This window comes from Aspergillus puulaauensis, chromosome 1, assembly GCF_016861865.1.
Source record: "Aspergillus puulaauensis MK2 DNA, chromosome 1, nearly complete sequence".
NCBI lineage: Eukaryota > Fungi > Ascomycota > Eurotiomycetes > Eurotiales > Aspergillaceae > Aspergillus > Aspergillus puulaauensis.
Genome location: NC_054857.1, coordinates 4,994,310 through 5,019,215, shown reverse-complemented (window position 1 = coordinate 5,019,215; position 24,906 = coordinate 4,994,310). Strand labels below are relative to the sequence as shown.

Sequence of the window (24,906 nt, the reverse complement as noted above, 5' to 3'; positions counted from 1 at the left end):
ATTACTTAATTAGGCTGCGTCGCTTTGCCCTTCTGTTCTGCTGCTCTTTGTTGATACCGTGCTCTGACTCTTCGACTACTGGCCCCCACGGCGTTTCAGCTATTCACTCCATCAAGACGACACAATTTACCATGACCACTGCCTGGAACCTAACTGCAATTTACTATATCACTGCCACCGGGTAAATTCAATCTTTCCGCAAGACCAAAATTGGATCACATCCTAGGACTCTTTTTGCTTTGTTTTTGGTTGCCGTTGTTTCCTTATGTATCTCGCCTCCTCCCTCGGAATGCCCTTGCGCTGGCGCAAGCGGCCTCAACGTCCTCCTATCCCGTTTGTTGAGGATGAAATCGACTCCCTATCCCGGGAAGTAAATGGATCATCCCATGTCGGAGAACTCCCAGGATATGAAGGTGCCAAAGCCCGAGGCACTGTGAATCAATCTCCACTGATTCTGGACGCTGAGATACTAAATGCTTCCAATATCTCTTCTAGTACTGAGAAGAAACCCGTCCCGGAATATGGTACCTCTGGTTTTAATGTAAACCAACCCTCTTCCAAAATGGATACCAAACAAGGACCAAGACAGAACCCATCTCGCCATCCGGCTGGAGAAACTCGAGTTCAGAGGCCAGGAAAGTCGCATTCACGGAGCTCGTCCAAATCCCAGGATGTGCCTCCTGTGAGCCGGCCATCCAGGCCGGCTTATGCACAGCCACCTGGTCCCCAAAGGTCTTTCCCAGGTACTAACCAGGAGCCCATTCCTCGTCGGCCAGGGTCTACCGCTCGGGCACCTAGTCCCCGCGAGGATGTGCTCCCACCAAAGCTTCCACCAAAGCCGATGGGATATGTGGCTCAGAAGAACCACACGGCTCCGTTCAGCACTAGCACCCCTTCATTACATCGGGAACACGAACAGACCAAGGTTGCTTACCCAACCGGGTACTCCCAACCGGAGACAATCCGAAGTGCTGGCATGAGAATGAACTCTCCGGCAAAGTCCGTGCTAGATGTGACTGAGAAAGGCTCCAGTGCTCCATCCCGTACCCCTTCACTCCGAAGGGGCAGGGAGCAGCGCAAGTCCAGATCGCCAACTAGATATACTCAATCTGAGCCAACTCGCCATTCTGAAGTACGAACAAGCTCACCGTCGCAGCAAATTCCGGATGTAGCACAAAAGCCACCATCTGTTCCGTCACGGACGCCTCCTATGCGTCGGGACAAAGGAGAATACAAACCTACTCCCATCGCTATATCTACTCGGACGGAGCCTACGAGGGATTCTAGTGTGCCAGCTAGCTTGTCTCCACAGAGGCCAGAGTCAGGTGTAGCACAGCAGCCCCAGATCTTCCCATCGCGACCTTACCCAGCGCCTCAGGGAAGCCAGAACGGTCCATTGCCTGTCACTCATCATCATGCAGAACTAGTCCGGGATACTACTGCGCGGGGGCCTCCACACCCCCCAAAACAGCTATCTGATGCGACACGCCAAAGCCAGCCTACGGTACCACGTCCCCTCCCCACTCCGCCAGATGATGTACAGCACAAACCCCGCCAATCCTTGGCTTCCTATCAGCCAGAGACAATTGTTCGGGAGAGTGGCGTTCGAGTTGAAAAGCTTCCACCAAGGCCACTGCCTGAAGGATCAAAGGCAATTCAACGTCCTCTTCCTGTCCCTTCGGAGAACGTACAGTACAAGTCTTTTCCATCTTCAATTCCTCCGCCGAGCTCTTCGCCCGATACGGCACCAAAACCGCAAGCTATTCCCTTACAACCCCTCCCATTACGGACCGTCCCTTTACATCCCCTGCCAAACCCCCCAGCAGAAGGACCACGTATGCCATCTACAACCACCGCAACGGGTCCAGGAAGCGTGCAACAGGCGCTACCTCCCAAACAATCGACAGCAGACCCGCGGCCCACTACATCTGGGTATGCTTCCAACTCGGCCACCGTCCGTCCCGAAAATGTACCACGGCTATTGAACCGTAGTTCAACCCTCCCCGTCGAGATAAACTCTCCTCCCTCCCCAGGGTTGAGTGTTGCTGAAAGGTTGGAAGAAAAGCTAAAGCTCCGTCGAGAACAACGTGGGTCGGGAGACTTCTCACAGACAGCTGCGGTCCAGTCACAATCATCAGGCTCTCTGGCGTCACAAATCCCAGAGAGTCGAGCTCCTCCAGTTCAACCCCCGGGGGCCTGGCCTTCAGAACCACCTTCTGATTCTTCTTCCAGCGGTCTCGCCCAGTTTCCGATGCTTGACAACTCTACAGCAGAGTCCAAGCCGCAGCCTAAGACAGCACCTCTAAAGTCGGCGCTGAGGTCTCAATCTCTGGATCGAAGCCAGGCAGCATCTACCAAAATCACTCGAAGGCGGACTGTGGCTTTCGCCGAGACTCCAGTGGAGTTCCCTTCCCAGGCTCTAGTGAAGGTTGACCACGAAACTGCTCTGACGCGGCTGCAAACCGATAAAGATGGCTCACCGAACTCGAGCCGGTCATCATCACCAAACACGGGTCTTACACTCGCCCCCTGTCCAAGATCGATACCAGTCGCAGGATACCAGGATTGGCACACCATCGAAGGGCTAGACCACCTCGATATCTGTCCTTCCTGCGTCAAACAGATGCGCAAGTCAAAGTTCCGCGATCGCCTTATCCTAAGCCCGGTCAACAAATCCCGTACCGAACCAGTCCGCTGCGCCATGAGTGAGCCATGGACCCGTCTAGCGTGGATGCAAACCCTGAAGAAGAAGCTCGAGCGTCTCGATCTCCTTTCCGAAGTCACAAGGCCCTCGCTGGGTACCAAATCCTGCACCGGACGGATTATCAGCGACCAGTCTTGGTACCGTATCGTCGATCCCAATACAGGATCGTACCTCCCACAATTCAACGTCTGCTCATCCTGCATTCGCAACATCAGACTTCTATGGCCTGAGCACCGCGAGACCTTTGAACGTAGCAGCAATCCCCAGGAACGCGTCTGTGACTTCGTCGCCGACAGCCCACGATTCATCAGATACATCGACGCGCTCGACCTCTCAGCAAACCGGGCAGAAAAGGAGGACTCGAAGCCTGATCTTAAAGAATTCTTGGCATATGCACGACGCAAGGTCGTCCTCCGAGACTGCCGTCGCAGCCGCCTGATCTTCAACACGTGGCACTACATGCCGCAGCTTCCAGAATTCACGGTCTGCGAAGACTGCTACGATGATATCGTGTGGCCGCTCGCAAAGGCGCGGCACCCCATTGCTCGGGACTTTTCGTCCGTCATGCGTCTTCTCCCTGGGGATACGGGGACGGGGACTCGGGAGGCTAGCTGCCAGTTGTATTCGCCTCGGATTCGGGCCAAGTTCAACGATGCTGTACGGCGGGATGACTTGCCGTTTATCAAGTGGATGGCGATGACGCGATACGAAGCTGAGAAACGATTCAGGGACCGCCAGGATGAACTGTTGGAGGATCAACGCAGAGGGTATGACTGTTCCGGGGATCTACGTAAGAACCTGGAGGACTGGAAACGCTACGAGTGATGTTAATGTTCTTTTTCTTTTACCTCTATCTTCGTTTTCTTTTTCTTTCGTGTCATGGCCATGTTCATCAGGAGTTATATCATATGTATTTTCTTTCACATTAGTCTATTTGCATTTTCTTTGCATCAACCATTTCCCACCTGTATCAATATCGTACACTTGTCCCATCGTTCTCTTATATACATAGGTAGACCTGTACAATATCTAATAACACCGGATATCAACCATGAACAAAAAAAGAATCGAAAAGAAATGAAAAAGTGAGGAAGAGAAGAAAAGAAGGAGAATAAAAGGTCTAAGAAGCCACACCCTCTTTAAGCAAATCCGATACCGTACCAACTCTATAACCTCTCTTCTTTAACTCCGGCAAAACAATCGACAGCATCGGCACCGTCCAGGGCCTCCGATCATGCACAATGATAATACTTCCGGGTCTGACCATACTCAGTACGTGTGCCGCGTTCACCCACGGAACACTGATCTGCGGATCATGCGGGTACACGCTCCCAAGCACAAGGCGGAATCCCAACCGCTGAACAAGCGCTCTCATCCGATCCGAAAACACCCCAGAACCAGGCCTGAAGTACCGTCCGGGACCGCCGGGGACCGCCGGAATACTCTCGCCGACTTCACTCAATCCCTGTCCTTCTGAATTCTCGATGCCGCGCGATTGTTTCGAAGATTGTCCAGAGCCAGAGCTAGACCCAGGTCCAACACCCGCACCAGACGCGAAAAGCGAGTCCTGCTCAATATCGTCTAGTTTCACTTCGTCGTGCGCTTCAGCCTGGCGGCCGGCCATGGCGTATATCCGTTGGATCCGACTCTGCACAGCCTGGATCTGGGCCTCGAGTTCCTGGTCGCTTCGATCTTTGGACCGCTCGTCGAACATAGCGTGGTTCGCGAGTTCGTTGCCCTCATTCACGGCATCACGCATTAAAACCTCGTTGCCTGGGATGTGGTCGCCGATTAAAAAGAAAGTTGCGTGCGCGTCGTTCTCACGGAGGAGGTCGAGGATGCGTGAGGTGTATCGGGTGGGAGCGTCATCGACTGTTAAGGCGACGATTGGCTGGGTGCCCGGCTTGAGGTTCGGAACATGCCAGAGGATGTCGGGGTATCTGTGGGCCAAGTAGGAGACGACGAATTGAGGGGGCTTGTAGATGATGTAGAACGGGAGGGTGAGGGTGAGGAAGGCGAGTACGGGAAGGGCGAGTGTTAGGAGGCGCTGGCGTTTTCGTCGGGAGTGCCGGTACGAGCGGTAGCAGAAGAACATCTCTCTCGCTCCCCTTACTCCGGGTCTATCTCTCTCGGTGGTGGGAGCTTGGGGAGGAAGAAGAGGTCGTTCATAAATTAAAAGAATGAAAAGTGTAGGAACTGGAAACGAGTGATGTCAGGAGAGGAAGGCCGGCAAGAGCATAGTGGAGGCCTGGCCGTCTCACGCTACGGGGCTGAGGTGGGAAGGGAAGAAGAACGTGGATGAATGGAGGCGAAGACGGTGGATCAGATTGTTGTTTTTATGTTTTATGGCGGCGATCTTAGCTTCAGGTTCCTTTCTAAAGTTCTGCACCCCTGAGCCCAAAATGGATCTGCTCGCCATAGCGCGCTTTTTCTTCCACCAGATTGGTGACTAGTAACTACGCATTTGGTTCTTGTGGAGTGGCGGGCTCCGCTCTAATCAATGTGGCATTTCATTGGCATGGATTAATTTAGATTTAGCTGCGTCGTAAGAAGTTACGTAGATTCTTTGAACTACGAGTTTCGGTGACAAAGCCCCCGGTCTCTGACACCCTGGTAAGTGGGATCTCCGTAATGCATCCCCAGGACCCGTGGGTGGTCACTTAGCACAAGCTTGGCCCGGTCAATACTACTGCGTACTTAAGGGCTATCCAACTAGCCCTACCACTTCCGCGGGCCATTTTTTTCCCCAGACGATCGCTCGTGAAGGGAGCCGTCCCCCCGCTGGAGCGAGAACCCTGATCTTCCCTCGCTCGCTGTCGACATCTGCAACATAGAGGAACCCCATGGTACTCGCATCGCGGATCTCACCGGGGCTGCTGGTTGGTGGGCAATGTGTGATAGCAAGAAGGGTATTGGCGAGCGCAGAGGGTGCAGGCGGTAGGACCTTTTTCAACGGTACCAGCGAGTTACCGACCGCGGTACCGGATGAACTTTCATTGGTTGCGGGGTTGGTTCCGGGGATTGAAGATGCGTTCTCGGCCTCGTTGTCTCCCGGGAGGAAGGATTCTCCAGTTGTCAGCTGTGCTGGATCATAATCGTCGTCGTCGTTTTGGTCGTCATCGGCAGACGAGGTAGTGTAGTTGTAGAGAGACAGGGAGTTGAAGTCTAGCTGTTGCGCGTGCGGTGATAATGTAACGTTGGTTGTCGACGATGAGGAAATGGATAATGCCGCTGAGGCTGTAGAAGGGACCGGATTGCCGAAGAAGTATGTACGGATTTGAGATTCTCGCACAGCCTTCATGAATGCAGCGTCGCGGTCAACGCACCCACCAGACTTTGAGAGCTTCACGACCGAAATACGTTCGTCCAACGCTGCAGCAGCTGCACTCGACGACGGCTTATTATCGTAGTTCTTCATCATAAGACTGTACAGTCGTTCCGAGCCTATAACCAAAATTGTCGTAACTGAACCGCATTAGCATCCATCCTCGAACCACCAACACTAGAGGCACAAACATACTCGAAAACTCCGTTACAATATGGTTAATCATCTCCAAAGCCCCCGCCCGGCTCTGGCTCAGGATCCCTGGCGTATCAACAATGATGCCTGTCTCCCTCGCATCCTCATCCTCCGCCATCCTTCCCATAACCGACAATGCCAACCTCGACACAATAGGGCGAAACACCGTCCCCTCAGCCTCCAACGGATTGGACATCGGATAGAAATACACCAGCGGCAACTTCACTGGCACCGCACTCGGTCCAGACATGGGACTATTCCCCCATCCTTCCTCAACATCTAACATTGCGCGGAACGCCGTCGCCGTCATTGTCCCCGGAACACTCAGCATGCCCTCCGTCGGGTCCAGATTCACAACAATCGGCTCGCGCCCAACCTTCACCGCATACCCCGTCAGAATCTTCGACAGACTCGTCTTCCCCGCATCCTCGGGGCCGAGAATCAAAACACGCGGTCCGTCCTTCCCGCTCGCTTTCGCTTCAGCTCGTAGTCCCTCCAGTGCAAAATGCACATTCGTGTACTCTACCATTGGCGTCTCCTCGGCCGTGTATTCGCTCTGGCATCCTCCCGCACCGAATCCGCCTCGCCCACCGGCGGGCGTGGTCGTAGCGGTCATCCCATCCATCCCCAAGACTGCATCCCCGGCGCTGACTTCAAGTGTACATCCGTGCCATGTGTAGACTGCGGCTTTCGTGCCGGAGAACGTATAGGTTTGTGACGGGGCGAGTTCGGTGCCGAAGAGCTCTGCGGTGCCTGTTAGGAGCTAGAAATTATTCCTCCCTTCGGGTCAGCAATGTCCAGTCAATTAAGCTTAGCATAGGGTCCGCATGGAGCTTTTAGATCCCCTTGTGAGGCACGAAGGCTCACCTTTACTCGGACTGTGGTCTCAAAGGCTATCTCAAATCTCCACTCTGAGCCTGGGGTGAGGTTGATTTGGGATGGCGGCGCGGGAGCGAACTCCCTTTCCGCGGAGGGCTGCGTGAGCTCTAGACCCGGGAGAGACATTGCATTGCTGGCAAATGAATAGGCGACAGTTGGATGGGATCTGACACCTTTCGAAAGAATCGCACAGAAGTGAGGTGGTTGTGGAAGTATTTACAAGCCTTTGAAGCTCAAACAAAGACGCCGATCCAGAGTGCTTAGCGATGACGGAGTTTGCATGTTTGCATCACCTTCGGTCTGCATAGGTATTGAACCCAGCCAACCACCAACCACATTAAACCTACGCTCATCTATTCAAGGATATATTGGTTTATTCATTTCATTGTATTGTCCGTAAATACCCTAATGATGAAATTTCGTCTCATTCCGGACAGGTACGCTCTCCTCGGCTAAATGGTGGAAAGTAAAAGGAAAATAAAGGAATAGGAAAGAGGTAAGAGGAAGGATTATAGAAATGTGTATCAAGTATCCAGGGCACAAGAGATCATACATGCAAAGGAATGGAATGTTTCGATCTCCAGGACCACCAATTCTGGCAATCACTGCTCTTCTGGGAAGTGCAAATCTGACGACCAACGCGGGAAAATTATAAAGGTGTTAAAGAGGCCCCGAACATAGTACATCATTCTCGCCAGGAACTGTGCGTTACCAGAGTGGGCTTTATACAACTCCAGTGAAAGCTTCAACTCAGGTACGGGAGAGTCGAGGGGGAAGTAAAGGGGGGAAAGCAGTGATCAAATCGGGGAATGGGTTCATGACTTGGTTGTTCAATAAAAACTGTCTGGTGTATCCTTGAGCGGCCGCGTGACCAGCTCAGGGTCATAGATAACAGCGTAAAGGTGGGTAATCTAGAAGAAATAGGGAATTGACGCACTGGAAAGGGCATGTTAGCGATGGTTATTCAACGACGGAGAAACGGATTACTTACGCCAAGGCAAACGCCGCGGAGACACCGACCAAAGCACGGTTACGGACTCGCTCGCGTTTTAGCTTCTCCTCAAGAACCTTCGCACGCTTCGTCCGTAATTTCTTGGTCTCCTCATCTTCCTCCTCACTAAGCTCTGCCTCGTCGGCACCACGCTTCTTGGCGGCTGCCGATGACTGCGCGGGTTCCTCTTGGAGCTTAACGGCGTCCTTGACCATTTCCTTGGCCTTTGCAATCATCTCTTGGGTCTCTTCAGCGGAAGGAGCCTCTGGCAGGGAAATAGGCATTTCGACAGAGATGGTGGTCTGAGCCGTTTGAACACCAGTTCCTTCAGTAGCATCGGACTTGATATCAATCTTGACCTTATCTTCCTCGTCCTCTGGAGCAGCATTTCTCTTCGTCTTCGCCGTCGTCTTCTTTCCCTTCAGAGGCGAAACCTCCACCTCTTCCCTAATTTCTTCCACACTAGGCAAAACGTCTCCATTTACTTCACCATCCGCATTTGAAACTGTGTCATCCAGAGCACTCTGAAGCGTCGCATTGGCCTCGTTAGTGGCGGCTGTGGCGGCTTCTTTCTGCGCTTTAGTCTGCCTGGTCTTGCGCGGCGTGCCGGCCTTCTTGCTAGGGGACGCGGATCGACGACTTCTCGAACGAGATGAAGGGACGAGCGCCTCTGGAGCTTGGATTGGTGGCAGATCGAATTTGGGCGGAGGTGTAATCTGCTTCTTTGCGCTAGATGGGCTCTGGACAATATCCGTGGGATCAAGTAGGGCGCGGACCCAATCGTACATTTGATATTCCGCCGCCAGCTCGAGGGCTATTTGGAACCCAGTTAGAATGACAAGCAGAGATGACGGGAAGCACTTAACCGGATTGACTTACCTAGTACTGGGGAAATCCAAACATTTCCGGCGATTTCGTCTTCACTAGTTTCTTCCCGCGCCTTGAGGTATTCGCGTTCCGATCGCTCCTCTTCCAGCTTGGCCCAAGGGAAGGCAATTTTAAACATCCCAGTTGCACTCACAAAACCATCTTTGCTCCGTCGCTGCAAGCAAACAAGCATTTCCGGTTAGTATCTTCTTCGCACAGACCCAGGTCACACGATCCGTATCCACTTACCATTAGGAAATATGTCTCTGGATGTTGTTGGGGAGAGTGTGACGGGAAAATCTCAGACCCCTTCAAATCCCTAGGGAGAGGTGCGCGCAAATGAGCATACTCAAATGGTCCAAGATTTTCCGGCTTAGTCGCATTTGAGGTGCCAATCTGGGTTGGCTTCACGGCAAGATTGGTCTTTCCCAATCGGCGGCGCGTGAGCAGTTCTTCATCTATTAGAAAAAAGAAAAACGGATCGTTAGTCGCAAGACACTCGAAAGCTCCGGCTCAGAGCGATGAGGGGCGCGAGTTCTCAACTCGCGTTGGCAACGAGCGACGACTTACAGGCAGGTGCCGCGTCGGGAATGACGAGCGGGTTGTTCTTCTTTGGCAGCGAGCGCACCATGATGAATATCTTGTCTCAGCGATGAGAAGTGGAAGACAGACTCGCGGGGAATAGACTATCGTTCTGAGGGTAGTGGGAAACTGATTGCGACGCCGGGACGTCGGCCACGTTGCAGGCGCGTCTTTGTCCGGAAAAGGTTCAAGGTTGGATAAGACGTCACCGACCAAAGCTCCCGAAAGCGCAAGATTAGATCAGACGCGATCGCTTGGGGCGGTAGGAGGATGGATGAGACACAATCGCTCAAATGTGCGACAAACCAAAAGTCGATAAACGACAGGAATCGATAGGAGGGTCGATAAAGTAGGGGAGGAAAATAATGAATAATAATGGGAAATGGAATAGACGTTAGCCTCATCAGGACGGGGCAGTCAACTCTGCGCGATACATTACCATACCTTTCGACCCCTCGTATTTTGCTAATGCTCCAAAAGCGAGTTGTGGTCGCATTCTCCAATCATAAATCCCCAACCTTCAAGCCGCTTTTCCTGAAAGGAATAGGATCGGCAACTACGGGCCCATCCCCCGGTATCCGGTTTTACGCAAACATTGTATTTCTGCCTTGCCGCCTGACAGAACGGGCAGCTGGCCCTTAACCTGTTTCAACCAGACAGAGGTGCTTCCCCATCAACACAATATCCAATATTGAGGGAGAACCGGCTATTCTAAATTCTAATATTCCATGGTAAACGAACTTGGAGAGGGCGATCTAAAGGCTTAGTTACTTGTGGCATCGCCCGCTTCCGCCAACTCTAGATAGAGCCTATTTCCTGCACCATGGACAGCCACGAGAAAAATGGACGTCTCCTTCAAACACTGAGGGCATACCCCATGTCAATACGATGTGGTTATGCTTTGTGCACTACTGCTGCACCGATGATGCACTGTCCATGCACCGTCCAACCGGAGATGGCATGGCAGTTGACAGTTGGCCGACAGTGGTTGACAGCACAGGCGGAGTTCGCGACCAGCGTGTTCGCACCATGGAAAGAAGCTCCCACGCTAACCCCGATCAAAATTTTAATGCCTGAGGCACTTATTTCCGGTCTCCGAGTAACTATATCGACTCTCTTCCATGTCAACAACATTCCATTACGCATTTTAACCCCACAGACAACCGATGCCAATATACAGCCACTTATATCTCTTATTAAATGACAGCTCTCCAGCTTATCTGCAAATTACTCTCTCCCGTGACAAGACTTTGGTATTCCTCCCAGAGACATCCCTCATCAAGCAATTGAACCTCAGAACCCTCAAAAAGGGCGGCAGTTGTCATGCGGATGCCGTAAGAGACGTACTAAGAGTGGATTATGTCCGATGTATGTCTTTTATAAACCAGCAAAATGGCAGTACTCTGGAACCCTGACCAGCCAAGGTGCCCAGTCGACCTTGAATTTGCTAGTTTACTATCTGGAGAATTTCCTTGCTATATCGGCGGGCGCTTCTGTCTTCCCTCCCGACCTCATCGGCCCGGAGGGAAGACAGAATACATCAATAAAACGGTCAGGGTGCTTATATGGCAAGTAGGTATACGCCGGAGTCCTTCAGGCTTTGCTGAAATGTCTACCCAATGTTCTCTTTTGGCGCCAGTGCAGTATTTGTTTCAATGTTTAGTTTTATTTTCCCTCTTTTTTTTTTCTCTACGGTCATCTATCGATATTTGAGAGCTCCGTAGGCGACGAGTATATTTGGATTTGTATCCCTCGCGATGGCGCTACCTCTTTTCTAGGTATTTTCCCTTTGGGATTTTGGATTGGGGCACGTATTAATTATCACCTGGGGGCTCAGGAGTATAGTGAATAAGGGGCTTTGTATGCCCGAGTATAATGTAAAATATCCCTTCTTGGGCGGGAAAATAACCTAAAATATGTTGAAAATATATTTGCCCCTTCGTATTTAAGAATTGTCAGAGATATATATTTCCGCTTGATTACCATACACTCTAGACGGCTATACGTTATTAGTAGCCATAATATTTAGCTAGTGAGACTTATCTGAGAAATCGTGCGAACAAGCGTCTATAAAATAAGTGTATAAGGGCTACGATATGGAGTTGACGTTGACAGAGAGCGATCCATAGAAAGGAGCTGGTGCACTAATCCCAAACGGGAATCCCCTCAAGTCCGCCTCTCCACCGCTACATCAACAAAGCTTCGTCTTCACCAGAGACATTTTCAGAACCTTCCCCTCCTCTTCGTCCCCTTAAGTAAAACCCTTGCTATCCATCTCATCCCCCATTCTGTTCACATATCCTTATTCCATCGTCGAAGCAGAAAATTCCTATCTTAACAGCTTTCTTCTCTACTTTTCTACTTCCCGTCCCCAATTGTCGGTGACACCTACCCCGCCATATCAATTCAAAAACCCAGCACAATGGCCGACCACGACGATGATCTTGCCGCCTCCAGAACCGAGGGATTCAAGCTCGGTGAGAAGAAAACAATTGCCGAATACAACGAACTTGGTACGTGATGCTCGCTCTTATCTATGTCCACTTCAACTTGCATCCCCCTCGTGGGGTTCGCCCCTTACCTACTGCACCGACAGGCCCAACACATTGCTCAGCTCTCCCCGAACTACCCTCCACCTCCCAATGACAAATATATACCCTCTACTTAATTATACGCTCCGCAACTAATAACATTCAACAAAAAACAGACAAGCACGATGAATCACTAAACCGCTGGAAAGCCTCCCTCGGTCTCAACGCCGGTGACCCGATTGGCGACCCCAACGACCCCAGAACATGCATCATCAAGTCCCTCGCCCTCGAGGTTGAAGGCCGGCCCGACGTCGTAATCGATGTCTCCGCCGAAGGCGCAGTTGAAAAGCTGAAAGATCAGCCCTTCAAGATCAAGGAGGGCGCCCACTTCCGCATCAAGGTGACCTTCGAGGTCCACCACGACGTCCTGAGTGGACTGAAGTACATACAGGCTGTCAAGCGCAAGGGCCTCCGTGTCAGCAAGGACGAGGAGATGCTTGTGAGTCCCATAGCCCCACAAAAGGTGTGAGATTGATATAATGTGCTAACTCGCACCAGGGAAGCTTTGCCCCGTGCACTACGGAAAAGCGCATATACGAAAAGAAGTGTGAGTTTGGGGTTGGCCCTCTTATAAGGGGTTCGTTTAATCATATTACCGTCACTAACGGCCTTTGCCGTCTACAGTCCAAGAAGAGGAGGCACCCTCGGGTATGCTCTACCGCGGCCACTACAACGCAGAGTCCAAATTCATCGACGATGACAATAAGACCCATCTTCACTTCGAGTGGTCCTTCGATATCGCGAAGGACTGGTAATTCTGACAGTTTTCTTGGCGGTAGCGTACATACATATAACGAACAGCATATATCTTCCCAATCTATGAGCAAGCGTTGAAACAAGTATCTTCTTGGAGATTATCCAGGAATTGTTGGCGATAAGACGAGGGTCCGTCCCGGGGACTGTGTGGTTGGCTGGTTGGTAACTAGGATGGAAACGAAACCACATCGTGTTCGATTAAGTCGAAATGGCCTAGTGCCTTATGAAACTAAATACATGGGTCTCTCTTTAATACACGTACAGACCATCCTACCTTTCTATAAATAAATTCGGCTTACCAAACTCCAAAAAATGTGCCGCTTAAATGAGAAAAGCAAGAAAATAAGGTAAAACCCACAAAATGGCCCGGAAATATATGACACAAAGAGGAAAAAAAGGGTATCACAGAAAGTAGTCGATCACAGGGCCCTGGCCGTCCTTGCTTTGCTGCGCCTGCTGCTCCCCGCGGTGGATATCATTTTCAGGTGCCGCATCAAATATATTGAAAAACCGTTCGCCAGTATCACTAACCTCAAGCACACTGGCCAGATTGCCACATCGGTAGCAGTAATTTGGTGCGCTCCAGACCGTACTTAGCCGGTCATCATAGAGGACCTGGTATCCCTCTTGACAAAGCTGGTGCGCTCGCAGGATATGTGACATGCTATTGACTTCGAGGAATTTCCGAACGACCTGCGCTCCGAAGGTATACCCCGCGCCTCGAGGTGACAGAGAGAACTCATCACGTTCTGTATCCGGATCTGACCAGACGAGGTCTGCCATAGGGCCCTCGTGTGGGATTTCGCGAAACCGGTCGATGATTTTGATCTGGTCTATTGAATGGATGGAGGGGGAGAGGCCACCGTGCACGCAAAAGATCTGATCGTTGATTACCACACTAAGAGTGAGGAAGTCGAACATGTCAGTGAAATAGTGCCAGACGTTGGCATTGCCGTATTTCCGAGCGCATTCGGTGTAGAAGCCATAGGACTGGGTGACGCCTCGCGATTCGTGGTTCCCGCGGATAAGATGGACGCGTTGCGGATAGCGGAGCTTGAGGCAGACAAGGAGAGATATTGTTTCGACGCTGAAAAGACCTCGGTCGACATAGTCGCCTGGATAATGAAGTCGGCTGGTTAGGGTAGTTGCGCGCAGCAGTAGAAGCGGGGGAGTACGAACCAAGGAACAAGTAATTTGTGTTGGGACAAAACCCGCCAATTTTGAAGATCTCAATCATATCAAAGAATTGCCCGTGAATATCTCCCACCACCGTAACTGGCGCTGCAATGTGGACGACATTGCTCTCTTTCATCAATAGTTCTTTGGCTTTGGAGCATATCGCCTCGATTACCGTGTCCGCTAACAGTTCTTTTCTATACAACCTCTCGATGCACTCGTCCAGATCGATACTAGCTATCGGAAATATCAGTAACAATACCAATCCCGTGAGTCGCGTTGTAGGCTTACCCGGTAGGCCAGGCATCGTGCAGAACTGAAACTAAAAGCCACACAGCTAATGGTACAGGACAATTGAAACGCGGGCAGCTGAAGAAATGAGAGCCGCAGCACTAGTATGCACGTATAATAAAAACGTATCAAGGATATGCACGGAGATATGGAGATTTGGAAACGAATGCAGTGCGAGATTGCTGGAGAGAGGGTACAACTGTCTTGAAACTGCCCACAGTAGCTCTCATCATGACCAAGGGACTGCAGGAGCGGTGGGGTGAGTAAGCGCCGAGGACGGAAGTCGTATCATGCGTCAGGCGAACGTGGGAAATGTGCGGAGGAAGGACAACGGGTATCTTTATCAATTAAACTCGGTTGGTGCCTGAGCTTTGGCCATTGTCAAAGACTAGCGACCAGAGATGCGGAGGCTGAATCGAGGAACCGGAGCTGCATCGCTTATTCTGCCGCCATTCACCGCTCGTCCCGTGATGGTCAACGAATACGTACAAAGTTGCGAGGATGTTTGATGGATATAGAATGTTTATATTTTGGTTGTATATAGGATATAAATAGCTCTATACTGGAGAACACACACATTTCTAAGGCACCGAGACGAATTAAGCTAGAAGTTGTCGAGAGGCTTGCTCGCGCTCATCCGAGTCGCCCTCTTCCTCGTCGGTTTCGTACTCTTCAGACGACCCCTCTTCATCTTCCTCCTCGGAGTCTGTCACTTCTTCATACTCAGTTTCTTCCTCAGTCTCCTCCTCTGTTTCAGACTCAGGCTCGTCAAGCCATTGGTCAAGGGACTTGGTCTTAGGAACAGGTGCTACTTCCTTCACGCGGCTTGCTTGAGCTTTGCTTGAGGCAGCTGCAATAGCCTCATGCTCTCTGAGCGCTCTGTCAAGCTGCTCGCCTGCAGTACCGGCCCCTGACACTGGCTTGTCGGCTTTAACCTCAGATTCACGAAGTTTCGGGTCAGGCTCCTGTCCGGCTTCAACCCAATTTGGTAGATTTTCGTACCCTCGAAGACCATGGATGCCAACATCCGAGCCCAAGATAAGTGTTGAGGTGCCAATAAGTAAGTCCTTTCGCGTCTCGGATGGGCTTGCGGTATGCGGAGCCGGTTTCGGAGCAAGAAGAAGCAGATTTGCGATTTGAGTCGACGACGGCGTAGAAAGAAGGGTTTTGTATAGGCGAGCCCTGTCCCGGAGGTCGTAAGACGTGTCGTACCTTGCCAGAAGAAGTATGTAGCGCCAGAGAAGAGACATCGTATCCTCTTCCTCAGGTTCGTTCTGTTTCTCCTCAGTGCCATTTGGCCCATTCTGCTCTCCGTTGTCAACGTCGGTCCACTCGTTATTAAACTGAGGCCGGGCCTCCAGTTCCTTTGGGGTTTCTTCCTTGGGTGGGTTTCGTAAAATATGATGGAGATAAACTTTAGCTCCCAAAAGAAGGATCTGTTGCTTTACGGCTTCCGACTCGTCCGAAAAGTTTTGCACTAAAACGCGTAGGACGTCCGGAGCAAAGTTCCTGTCAGGCTCAAGTCCGGCATATTCTCCAACCAGCCACACAATAGTTGCTCTCGCATCGGGGTTTGTTGTTAGCCCGAGATGTTTTACTAATTGAATGACGGTCTGCTCATGCGAACCCGGATCATGTTGGATAAGGTGTCGAATAACAGTCAGCGACTCTGCAACAAGATTTTCATCAAGACTTGTAATTTGATGAAGCAGAATACGTAGACATTTATCAGCCGTGTTGGGATCACCTTGTGCACAGCGTCCCAATGCGCGTACGCTCTCGCGCACCAAGTCTGGATCGGCACCCTGAGCAAAATGTTCGAGCTCACTAATAATCACACTCTTGAAATGGTTACCGCCGTGGGGGAAGAGTATCGTTAGGGCTTCGAGCTTGAGGTGCCAGATATGGGAAGGGTCCCGCGCGTGTACAAGAAAATGCGAGATATATTTGGTGAACAGTTTTGGATATCGCAAAGCGACAACCACAATGTTGTATAGTGCAATAAGCTGCACATCCTGAGGGCTCCGAAGCAGGGCGACCAAGGGACCAACAGCATCAGCAAGATATTCCGTCGGCGCAAGGTAAAGAAAACACCGGGCAACAGCAACAACAACGGCGGAGTTGCGACTCTGCAAAAGTAACTTGCATGACCGCAGAAACAGTTCGAGGTCTGGGTCGAGAATTAGAACTTCATACGTGTCCGTGTCGTCCTGATTAGTACCGTTGCCGTTATCATCATCGTAGAACCCTTGTGACTTTTCTGGGCTCCTTTGCACCTTTCTAGTCCTCAAGGGGAAGCACTTCCGAGCGTAAATAGCCAGCAAACGCATAGTTGCCAACTGACTCCATTCGTCCATATCCACAAGTTTCTTGACTAAACTCCGATAATTCTTATGGATCAGATCGATCCTCTCGGGGCAGACTTCCAAGAATGCAGAGACCGCTGGACCAGCAACAAAGTATTGACTATCACCTAGCAATGTCGCTATATACCCAACGAGCTGCGGCTGGGTGGTGGGATCCAGCCTGTAGCACTTCGGGATAGCAAGCGCAGCCGTTTTCCGGACATGTGGGCTCATATCGCCGCAGCCCCGTTTAATCGCTAGTGACACGATCTGGTTGATCACCGGTACTCTAATACTAGCCATCGTGCGGAGCGCCATGGCCCGTGCCTGAGGATTCTGGTCCGTGAGGGATTTTTGGATCGCATTGATAGATAAAAGAGCGAGATCGGGCTCGGTTTCCGCGTGGTGAACGAGATAAATATAGACCAACTTCTTGACCTCAAGATTCGCACTTTGGACATTTTTCACGACGGCGGAGAAGAAAGGAAGAGAGGGTTCGGAACGGTACATGAGCTATCACAGGTTAGCGACGGTATGAGGTTGCTAGAGGCATTCCGCACAGAGATGATCCGGCGCAAACCGTCCAAAACGTCACGGTCACTGCGAGAGTCCAGGAGTTTCTTGATGTGAGAGACGCCGATATCGCGGGAAGATGTGCCAATACCCGTTCCTCGAGACATAGACGCCGACTGGGCTGCTTCGAGGGTGAGCTCTCGAGCTGTTTACACGAAGCGTTAGTCGTGCCTTCAAGCGGCTCCCCGAAGGGTGTGCTGGATAAACATACCTGTTTCCAGCATCGAAGAGATTCTGGAGATCGTCTCCATTTTGGACCTCGAGCCTCGACGGAGGCAATGCGTACAGCACGGCGTGTAGGCAGGTGCTGGGCTGGTGATGTGGGGAGTTGGCGGAAGAGGGCCGCGGGCAGTCGGTGACGACTGACGAAAAGCTCTCGCTTCATTCGACCAGACTGTTGCATCACCCCAAGTACAACCTCACCTTAATCACGCCCACAGAGGAACCACCGGAGAAAACAACACAAACAAAATTGTTTGATAATGTGATAACGCGGGGAATTTAATTTTCGCTACGAAGTATCAGAACAGCGAAACTGGCGGACACATGGCGCCCGTGCGGCGCGTCATCAGTGCTCAATGGGCCACTGATTTCCTGCAATATATACTCGACCAGGACCGAAATTCCATTGTACTCATTGTATGTGCGGGACGAGATTCGTTCCTCGAACAGCTGCTAGCTGCCATACATCTCCAGACAACAACGGCCGCCGGTCATCACCAGTTGCTGACCAAAACTCTCGGCCTGCTCTCCTCGTCCCGCAACATCAGAACGGTGTTTTGCCCGACATTGGAGCATCTTAGAGCATACATTTCCACCGGTATTGAAGGCCGTTTACCAGGGGTAGAGAACATACCAAAGTCGCAACCTTTGCTGGCCATTCTAAACCCGTTAAGTTTGCATCTTTCTACTAGGGAATTTTCCGCCCAAGGACTGTCTAGGACACTTGCCAATGCCGTGGAAGTCTCTTCGGGGGCGAATATGGACATCATGCTGTGTGAATGCCGGGATTCCCTAGACCCAAACAGTCCCGAACTCGGTGACGCGCAGTGGTACGTAGATGTGCCGTTGCTTAGCACCTCTTTACGTTCTGGGGCCGAGGGCAGCTACTCGAACGGACGCACTGTACCCGTCAAACGAATAGTACAGCGATGGTTCCAATTTACAGATTGAGTATCTGAGTTGATCATATCATGGCTTCATGCAAATGGGAACGCAATACAAATAACTCCAAAAAAAGTTAAGCGTGAGAAGAAAACCCGGGTATCCTCAACTTGTCCCTAACTCCAACAATAAGTGACCAAAGCCGCATGTTATAAACTCTTCTCCATCTCTGTGACGTAAAGCTTGATATGGGACTCGAGCTTGAGATATTCATCATGTGCACTCTGGACCTCGCTTTCGATATTTTCTTTCAAGTCGGCCATCTGCGGAGACGTTAGTGTAATCCAGCATAGTATATTTGATATACGGGGTTACCTTTTTCTCAGTTTGCTCGATCCTGATCCTCCTTCGCTCCATGTCGCGCTGTTTCTCTCCTCGCTCTTCCCGGAGCTCTTTCTGTACCTCTCGAAGCTCCTCCATCCGCTGCTGGGCCACCTCCGCCTTTCCACGTGCATTGTTTCGTAACGCTTCAATCCTTTCATTCCATCGGGATAGCTGCCGCTGTAGCAGGCCTTCCGTCTGCTCGACTTCCCTGACATTGTTGCCCCTTTCCGAAATAGCCTCCCTGTTTCTCAAAGCGCGAAGCTCTTCATCATCCTCTTTATGTAGCTCCACAGAAACATCCTCAAGGAGCTTGACACATGCTTGCACGTCATTGCTGACGACAGTGAACGTGTCTGACGAGGTCTGCAAGGCCCGGGCTCGTTTCTCCATAGCATCAATCTGGGCCTTCTCCCGTAGAAGGTTGTCCGATAATTCGGTGAGCGTGGACTGAAGGCTGGCGGGGCTTTCCATCACGTATGGCTGCAGCTTATCGACCTCTTGTCGGGTTTTCACCGTTCTCTCCATCTTCTCTTTCAGCTTAGTTTGCTGCCTTCCTTTCTCGGCTTTGACTCGTTCTAAAGTTTCAGCGACCTGCTCTTGGCCAATGCCCAGCTGCCGTAGGCGAACCTTGAGTTCGTCGTTTCGTCTCATTTTTTCCTTAACTTCCGATTCGTTGGCCTTGAGGCTTCGGCGCATCTCTTCAAGTCGTTGCTCCATATCCTGGTTCTCCCCGTAGAGGGTATCAATCCGTTGTTTCGTTTTCTCCGTCTTGTTGAAGTGTTCGTCGATAACGGCTGTTTGCGACTCTCGGAATCTGACAAAGTTAATGAGGTATGAGAATATTTTGATGAGGCGATCATGAGTAGGTTTCGTCAGATCAGTGAACGTAAAGTCATTTACGCCGCACTATTAAGCAATTTCGTCAGAATTTATAATTTCGGCCAGAAAAGAGGATAGTAAAGCATACCTCCAACATCAACCTCCTCAAATTAGCAAAGAAACCCATCAAGTTCCGTGTATCCGTAGGCACAATGTCCGGGAAATCGCCGCAGACATCATCCGCCGCAGCACGCATCGCCGGCTCGACAGTATCGCGGGTAGTGTTCATAAGAAGTTCTGCAAACCATTCCAACACCATTTGGACCTGCTGAGGATTTGGCTTGATCAGATCGGCAGCCGTGAATGGGATGCCAATGTCATTAATACAACCTGCAATTTCTTTATCGGGCTGGGGTTTGATGTCAGCAGGTGGTACGATGGAAATTCATACGAGGGATGTTGAGAACGAACCAGGCGCATCAAAGCATCGTTTTCATCCTCCTTCTTGCGGCCCCGACCATGCTGCTGGGAGCCGTGGAATTGTTGGCTCATGCGATTATTGTACGCCATTATGGCCTGTAATATTCGATATATATTCTATCCCCAAGTTAGAGGGGAAAGAAGGAAGCGAAAAGGTGAGGTTGCTGCGGAGAAAATGCGATCGGGCTGATTGTTTACACGGGTGATGCTTGCACAGCAACCTTGGAACAAAAACGGCTTAGCGGCCTTCTGGAGGGGCTGAGTTGCAAACAATGCAAATTCTCCGCGATGCTCTTTTTTTGATGACTCTTCACAAGCTTCAATCCAGGGCTACGTTACTTTTGCGCAAGAAGGAATAGACCTCAGCTGAGAAGGAGCCCTCAATCACTCAGGGAATCCCCAAATCACCGTTAGACACAATGGCAACTGCCAACCCCCAAACGACCAAACGCTCCGAGCCATTCGAGTAAGTACTTCTGATCGTTCTGTTCGACTTTCCGTGCTGATCGTGTGTTTCTTAGTATTGTCGCGACGTACAATGAATTGCTTCATTCGGATTCCGATTTGACGATGCCAATCGCAGCCATCGAAGCTCTAGTACTCCTCCTCACACACTCCCCTTCGTCCACGATATCGGAAACGCTCGACCTTCTTGAGAAATCCACCACGCATTTGAAGAACTCCATCCCTAACCCTATTGGTCTCTCTGCCGGTACCGATTTATTCCAGCGCTATTTGATTACGACACTACAAAGACCAGGACAGCTGGGACCAGCAGGCGATTTCAATGCTATTAGGGCACACCTTCTTTCCAACAGTCGGCTGTTCATTCGACGTGCAAAGGAAAGCCGAGATAAGATTGCTGCCTTCGGAAGGGGTTTCGTTCGCGATGGGAGCACAGTATTGACCAATGGTGGGTCTAGAGTTGTCGCTTCGTTGTTGCAGCAGGCTGCCGACGAAAAGGGTGGACCATCAGCAGTACGATTCAAGGTGATATACGTTCTTTCGTCGCCAAAGGGGGATATTGAGAACCCTACCGCGGAGCCGGAGGGGATGGAGACGGTGCGTGCTCTTCGGGCGAAGGGCGTCCCTGTTGCTACTATTCCAGAGTCAGCTGTGGCATACTCACTTGGGAAGGCGGATGTGGTTATCGTGGGCGCGGAGGGTGTTGTGGAGAACGGCGGCATCGTATCTCGAATCGGCACCTACCAGATTGGTCTCCTTGCGAAAGCGATGGGAAAACCGTTCTATGTTGTTGCCGAAAGCCACAAGTTTGTCCGAGTCTACCCGCTTGGACAATATGACCTACCGATTGAACAACACGTTATTGATTACAAGACGCAAGAAGATGTCGATACTGCCAAGCAACAGAAGAGTCCGGCCAACCCTTCAAGTACACCGCTAGGCTCGAACTCCGAGTTCGACCCTGAGTTTGTTGATTTTACGCCGCCTCATTTGATTTCCGCCTTGATCACTGATAGTGGTGTGTTAACACCGAGTGCTGTCAGTGAAGAATTGATCAAAATATGGTTCTAAAATATTTTTTAAATGCACATCCCGAGCGGATATGATGTCGGCTGGCGCGTGATTAGGTGATATGCCAAATCAGCCACTGTATTTTGGGCTTTGAGATGTCCTATGTGTATATGGCACTCATCAATCCTAGATGGGAGGCAGCACGCCCCTTACCGTCAAGCCACTTCCAGTCGTCATATGCAAAGTACAGAGAACTCCCGCTCCCACCAAAGCGAGTCGACAGTTTTATACTTCTATGGTTCCCTTTTGGCTACATATGACCAGTGGCCTTCCGGGGCCTCCAGAAACACTGCAGACTCTTTTGGTGCTGGTCTATAGCACCAGAACAACGTACGAGCTACGATTTATGCATCATACAACACATCATCCTATTGGCACACTTCATAGAAGGGAACAAAACATGAGAAACCTTGCATAACCTAAGGAAGCCTCAAGCGCAATACTAGCACGAAAGATTCCTTTTCACATATCCCATGTTAGTCATGCCATAGATCTGTCCCGCAAATCTTCATGCCCAAGCCGTAATCATTAATCGTAAATGATCCAGTCGTTCTTCCAGTCATTGTTCCCGTTCATTGTAACGCAATCCCTAATTCTAGATCCTGCTTCCGGAGCCTCAGTCCGTTCATGGACCAAACCAAAACCAATAACCCGAGTAGTCGAAAATGCTGGCACATAATGGTGACAGGTTTCTCGAAAGAAGAGCTGGAGTCTTCCCTGGAGGCTGGGCGACCGGTTTAGCCAGATTATTCCAGGCTGGCTCCAATGCTAGGGGCGCGTGCTATTTCGGGAGGTGTTCCTTCCCCATTTAGGACTTCGTTCAATCCGCGATCCGCTTGAGAAGCAGGAATTGAGTGTCAATTATTTGTGCATGCATGGAAGCAAATGCATAAAGGAGGAGGTAGCCAAACGCTACGAAGAGCCAGAGGGCGGCCATCTTAGAGTACGTTGCATGGATTTTAGACCGAAATATTAGGAATAGGGCTTGTTCCAAGTGGAGAGAAGAGGAAGAATTTTATATTGTACTGAGTAGTTCTTGTTTCGTGAAATCAGATACGGTGTTGCTATACCTCAATACCCGTTAACCGAAAGTGGGAGGAACGGAGTTATATGGGATTGATCAGTCACAAGCATTCACTGTTCAGGCCGAGTTACGGGCCTAAATCTTCCGCTAAGCTCGAGTACTGGTCAGATGGATTTCTTTGATCAGGTAGCAAAAGAAAACCCGAGGGCACCTAAATGTTTATGCACCTCTGCTGCCAAAGTTTATAGAAGCGGGGTGAGGCCGTTAGATTTGAGCGCACATGGGAGCCTGTGCTTATTTCCAATCCAAATTTTGGAGGGGTCTTTCTTCAAACCATGGCTCCAATAATGATCATCTTCACATTGGCGGCTTGAAGCGGAATCTTGTCACGCGCGGGGCTTCGACTTTGTTGATGCCGTTGGGACGGGAGTGGCAAGTGATCACCGGATCTGGGCTGGGGTCTTCTTCGTTATACGGATACGCTTGGGGAGTCTGGTCTGTCGGTGGAATAGCCGTTTTTGTTCCGTCCCCAGAAATGGAGTTGGAGTAAATTACTGCCGTTATTCCTCGGGGCCGTTGGACATGTCTCAGGCTGAGAAGGCAATACCTAATACGGCGGTGTGATATAGATCTGGCTGTTGTGACATGGCGACAACAGAAGAAGACCTGGAAGCTTCAGTTTCTCTGACCCGATTCAAACCATTTTTTTTATGCAATCCGCCATCGAGGCCCTCATCACGAGTCTGTTCTTTCTTTGTCTGGGACATACACGTGATGTCATCCTTCCCCTCCATCCGATGACCGATCTCTTACGAGACAAAGATGCAGCGGACAAACCCGGCATCTCATCTCGCTCAGTTCGCGAACTCAAGCCGCAGTAGTAATCAAACCCCATCGTAGATACGCCTGTACTGACCACCCGCTGGAGAGGTAAACTATACAGCCGTACCCACGGACCAAGCCTCACGCGGAATCATAGCCACCTTTGGGGCGTATACACGCAAGCAGTATCCCGGAGACCCCGCTCGGCTTCGGTCTCATCAATCTCCCCCATTTCACTCCGCTGTGTCGGGATTTCTCTGGCCTTCAAACTTCTCGCGTGTTTCTTTAAATCACAGAAAGACGTTCAGAAAGCCCTTCGAAAATTACCCCTCCAGGCTAGACTCTCCTTGCGTGAACCCAGACCTGCCCCCACACCACACCACACCACACTACATTTCGTTCTAGACGATGGGTGCAGATTCATTGATAGCCACGCTGCGTTCCGACCAACCCGAGCTCTATGTCGGGTCTCAGCACCACAATCACGACCGCCATAGACAAAAAGACTCGCTCGGTGAGCACGCAACCGAATCCCATACCGATAGTCGCGAGTCCTGGTCTATAAGGGGACTTCTAAGCCGTCGACTAAGCCGGCGATATCGGGTTCTCGAACGAGAACCAAACAGGCTCCGGAAGCGTTCTTCAACGACCCAATAGACGGTGCGCACGAGATCAAAAGATACCCGACAATCATTCGATTAAACTATCTATTTCCCTTTCCATATAAACTTTTGTACATCAACTTCTCTATCGTTCGAATCAGACGCTGCCACATCTGGACGTCTTCCTTCCCCAGGTCGGCGCTGGGGTGACACTGCAAGTCCGTGCCAGCGGCATTGGTTGTTGACTTTTCGGCGGCTTTGTGTTTATGTTTCTATTCTTACCAATGCAGGCCATTTTTGCGAGTCAGCATTTACAATCGTTCTGAAACCGCGGCTGTATCAGTTTAGCCGTTATTGCCATGTCCCACAATTCTCCATATATCTCTCCTGATGTTGCAGAATCTCTGGTTCATAGGTGCAATTATTATGTTGGATAACAGTGCAGGTGCATTTGGGGGTTGGTCAACATTGTCGTACTTAGCACACCTCACCTCAACATGGTAGACGAGTATTAGATCTTGACATGATTTACATGAGTTATTTAAGGGCCCCACCCAAAGTCCCATGAACCAAAACAGAATCCAGCGCCTCTACCTGCGTCCTGGCAAACTCAACCGGGCGAAGAATCCATGAATGAAACCGTGCGAATGAGATAAGAAAAAACAAAGAAAAAACAGCGTCCCGAGGATGGTGGCAGGCAGATAGCAGCAGTTAGTGGCAGATCTATTCTGCAGTATTGCAGCGTCGTGCTTGATGTAGTAAGTACTACTTGGTGTAGTACAAATAGTATACCAGTCACAAAGCAGCGAGGAGTGACTCCTGCCAACGCAAATCAGACGTGGTGCCCTACAACCGCAGCC

The 24,906-nt window shown here is 50.7% G+C and overlaps 9 protein-coding genes across 9 annotated transcripts; 3 read left to right on the top strand and 6 right to left on the bottom strand.

The window, feature by feature from the left end:
* Nucleotides 1-265: 265 nt before the first annotated feature.
* Nucleotides 266-3,529, top strand: APUU_11984A (uncharacterized protein; the record flags this gene model as incomplete). The annotated part of the gene is made up of 1 exon (XM_041698134.1): nt 266-3,529. One exon carries the CDS (start codon nt 266-268, stop codon nt 3,527-3,529), a length of 3,264 nt encoding a protein of 1,087 aa, XP_041551350.1.
* Nucleotides 3,530-3,824: 295 nt separating this feature from the next.
* On the bottom strand, nt 3,825-4,799 carry APUU_11983S (chitin deacetylase CDA4; the record flags this gene model as incomplete). Its single annotated transcript, XM_041698133.1, has 1 exon — nt 3,825-4,799. One exon carries the CDS (start codon nt 4,797-4,799, stop codon nt 3,825-3,827), a length of 975 nt encoding a protein of 324 aa, XP_041551349.1.
* A 609-nt stretch (nt 4,800-5,408) lies between these two features.
* On the bottom strand, nt 5,409-7,229 carry CLP1 (cleavage polyadenylation factor subunit CLP1; the record flags this gene model as incomplete). The annotated part of the gene is made up of 3 exons (XM_041698132.1): nt 5,409-6,169; nt 6,225-6,987; nt 7,092-7,229. 3 exons carry the CDS (start codon nt 7,227-7,229, stop codon nt 5,409-5,411), a joined length of 1,662 nt encoding a protein of 553 aa, XP_041551348.1.
* Nucleotides 7,230-8,014: 785 nt separating this feature from the next.
* On the bottom strand, nt 8,015-9,592 carry APUU_11981S (KilA-N domain-containing protein; the record flags this gene model as incomplete). Its single annotated transcript, XM_041698131.1, has 5 exons — nt 8,015-8,039; nt 8,095-8,908; nt 8,974-9,136; nt 9,211-9,419; nt 9,532-9,592. 5 exons carry the CDS (start codon nt 9,590-9,592, stop codon nt 8,015-8,017), a joined length of 1,272 nt encoding a protein of 423 aa, XP_041551347.1.
* Nucleotides 9,593-11,965: 2,373 nt separating this feature from the next.
* Nucleotides 11,966-12,889, top strand: APUU_11980A (rho GDP-dissociation inhibitor; the record flags this gene model as incomplete). Its single annotated transcript, XM_041698130.1, has 4 exons — nt 11,966-12,056; nt 12,251-12,573; nt 12,633-12,681; nt 12,759-12,889. The coding sequence occupies 4 exons, from the start codon at nt 11,966-11,968 to the stop codon at nt 12,887-12,889; spliced, it is 594 nt and encodes a 197-aa protein (XP_041551346.1).
* A 403-nt stretch (nt 12,890-13,292) lies between these two features.
* PPG1 (serine/threonine-protein phosphatase) lies at nt 13,293-14,373 on the bottom strand (the record flags this gene model as incomplete). The annotated part of the gene is made up of 3 exons (XM_041698128.1): nt 13,293-14,005; nt 14,070-14,303; nt 14,358-14,373. 3 exons carry the CDS (start codon nt 14,371-14,373, stop codon nt 13,293-13,295), a joined length of 963 nt encoding a protein of 320 aa, XP_041551345.1.
* A 583-nt stretch (nt 14,374-14,956) lies between these two features.
* APL6 (AP-3 complex subunit beta) lies at nt 14,957-17,526 on the bottom strand (the record flags this gene model as incomplete). The annotated part of the gene is made up of 3 exons (XM_041698127.1): nt 14,957-17,215; nt 17,263-17,420; nt 17,487-17,526. The coding sequence occupies 3 exons, from the start codon at nt 17,524-17,526 to the stop codon at nt 14,957-14,959; spliced, it is 2,457 nt and encodes an 818-aa protein (XP_041551344.1).
* A 1,062-nt stretch (nt 17,527-18,588) lies between these two features.
* On the bottom strand, nt 18,589-20,152 carry nuf2 (kinetochore-associated Ndc80 complex subunit NUF2; the record flags this gene model as incomplete). Its single annotated transcript, XM_041698126.1, has 4 exons — nt 18,589-18,702; nt 18,755-19,669; nt 19,731-19,991; nt 20,054-20,152. 4 exons carry the CDS (start codon nt 20,150-20,152, stop codon nt 18,589-18,591), a joined length of 1,389 nt encoding a protein of 462 aa, XP_041551343.1.
* Nucleotides 20,153-20,481: 329 nt separating this feature from the next.
* Nucleotides 20,482-21,598, top strand: GCN3 (translation initiation factor eIF2B subunit alpha; the record flags this gene model as incomplete). The annotated part of the gene is made up of 2 exons (XM_041698125.1): nt 20,482-20,528; nt 20,584-21,598. 2 exons carry the CDS (start codon nt 20,482-20,484, stop codon nt 21,596-21,598), a joined length of 1,062 nt encoding a protein of 353 aa, XP_041551342.1.
* Between the last annotated feature and the right edge of the window lie 3,308 nt (nt 21,599-24,906).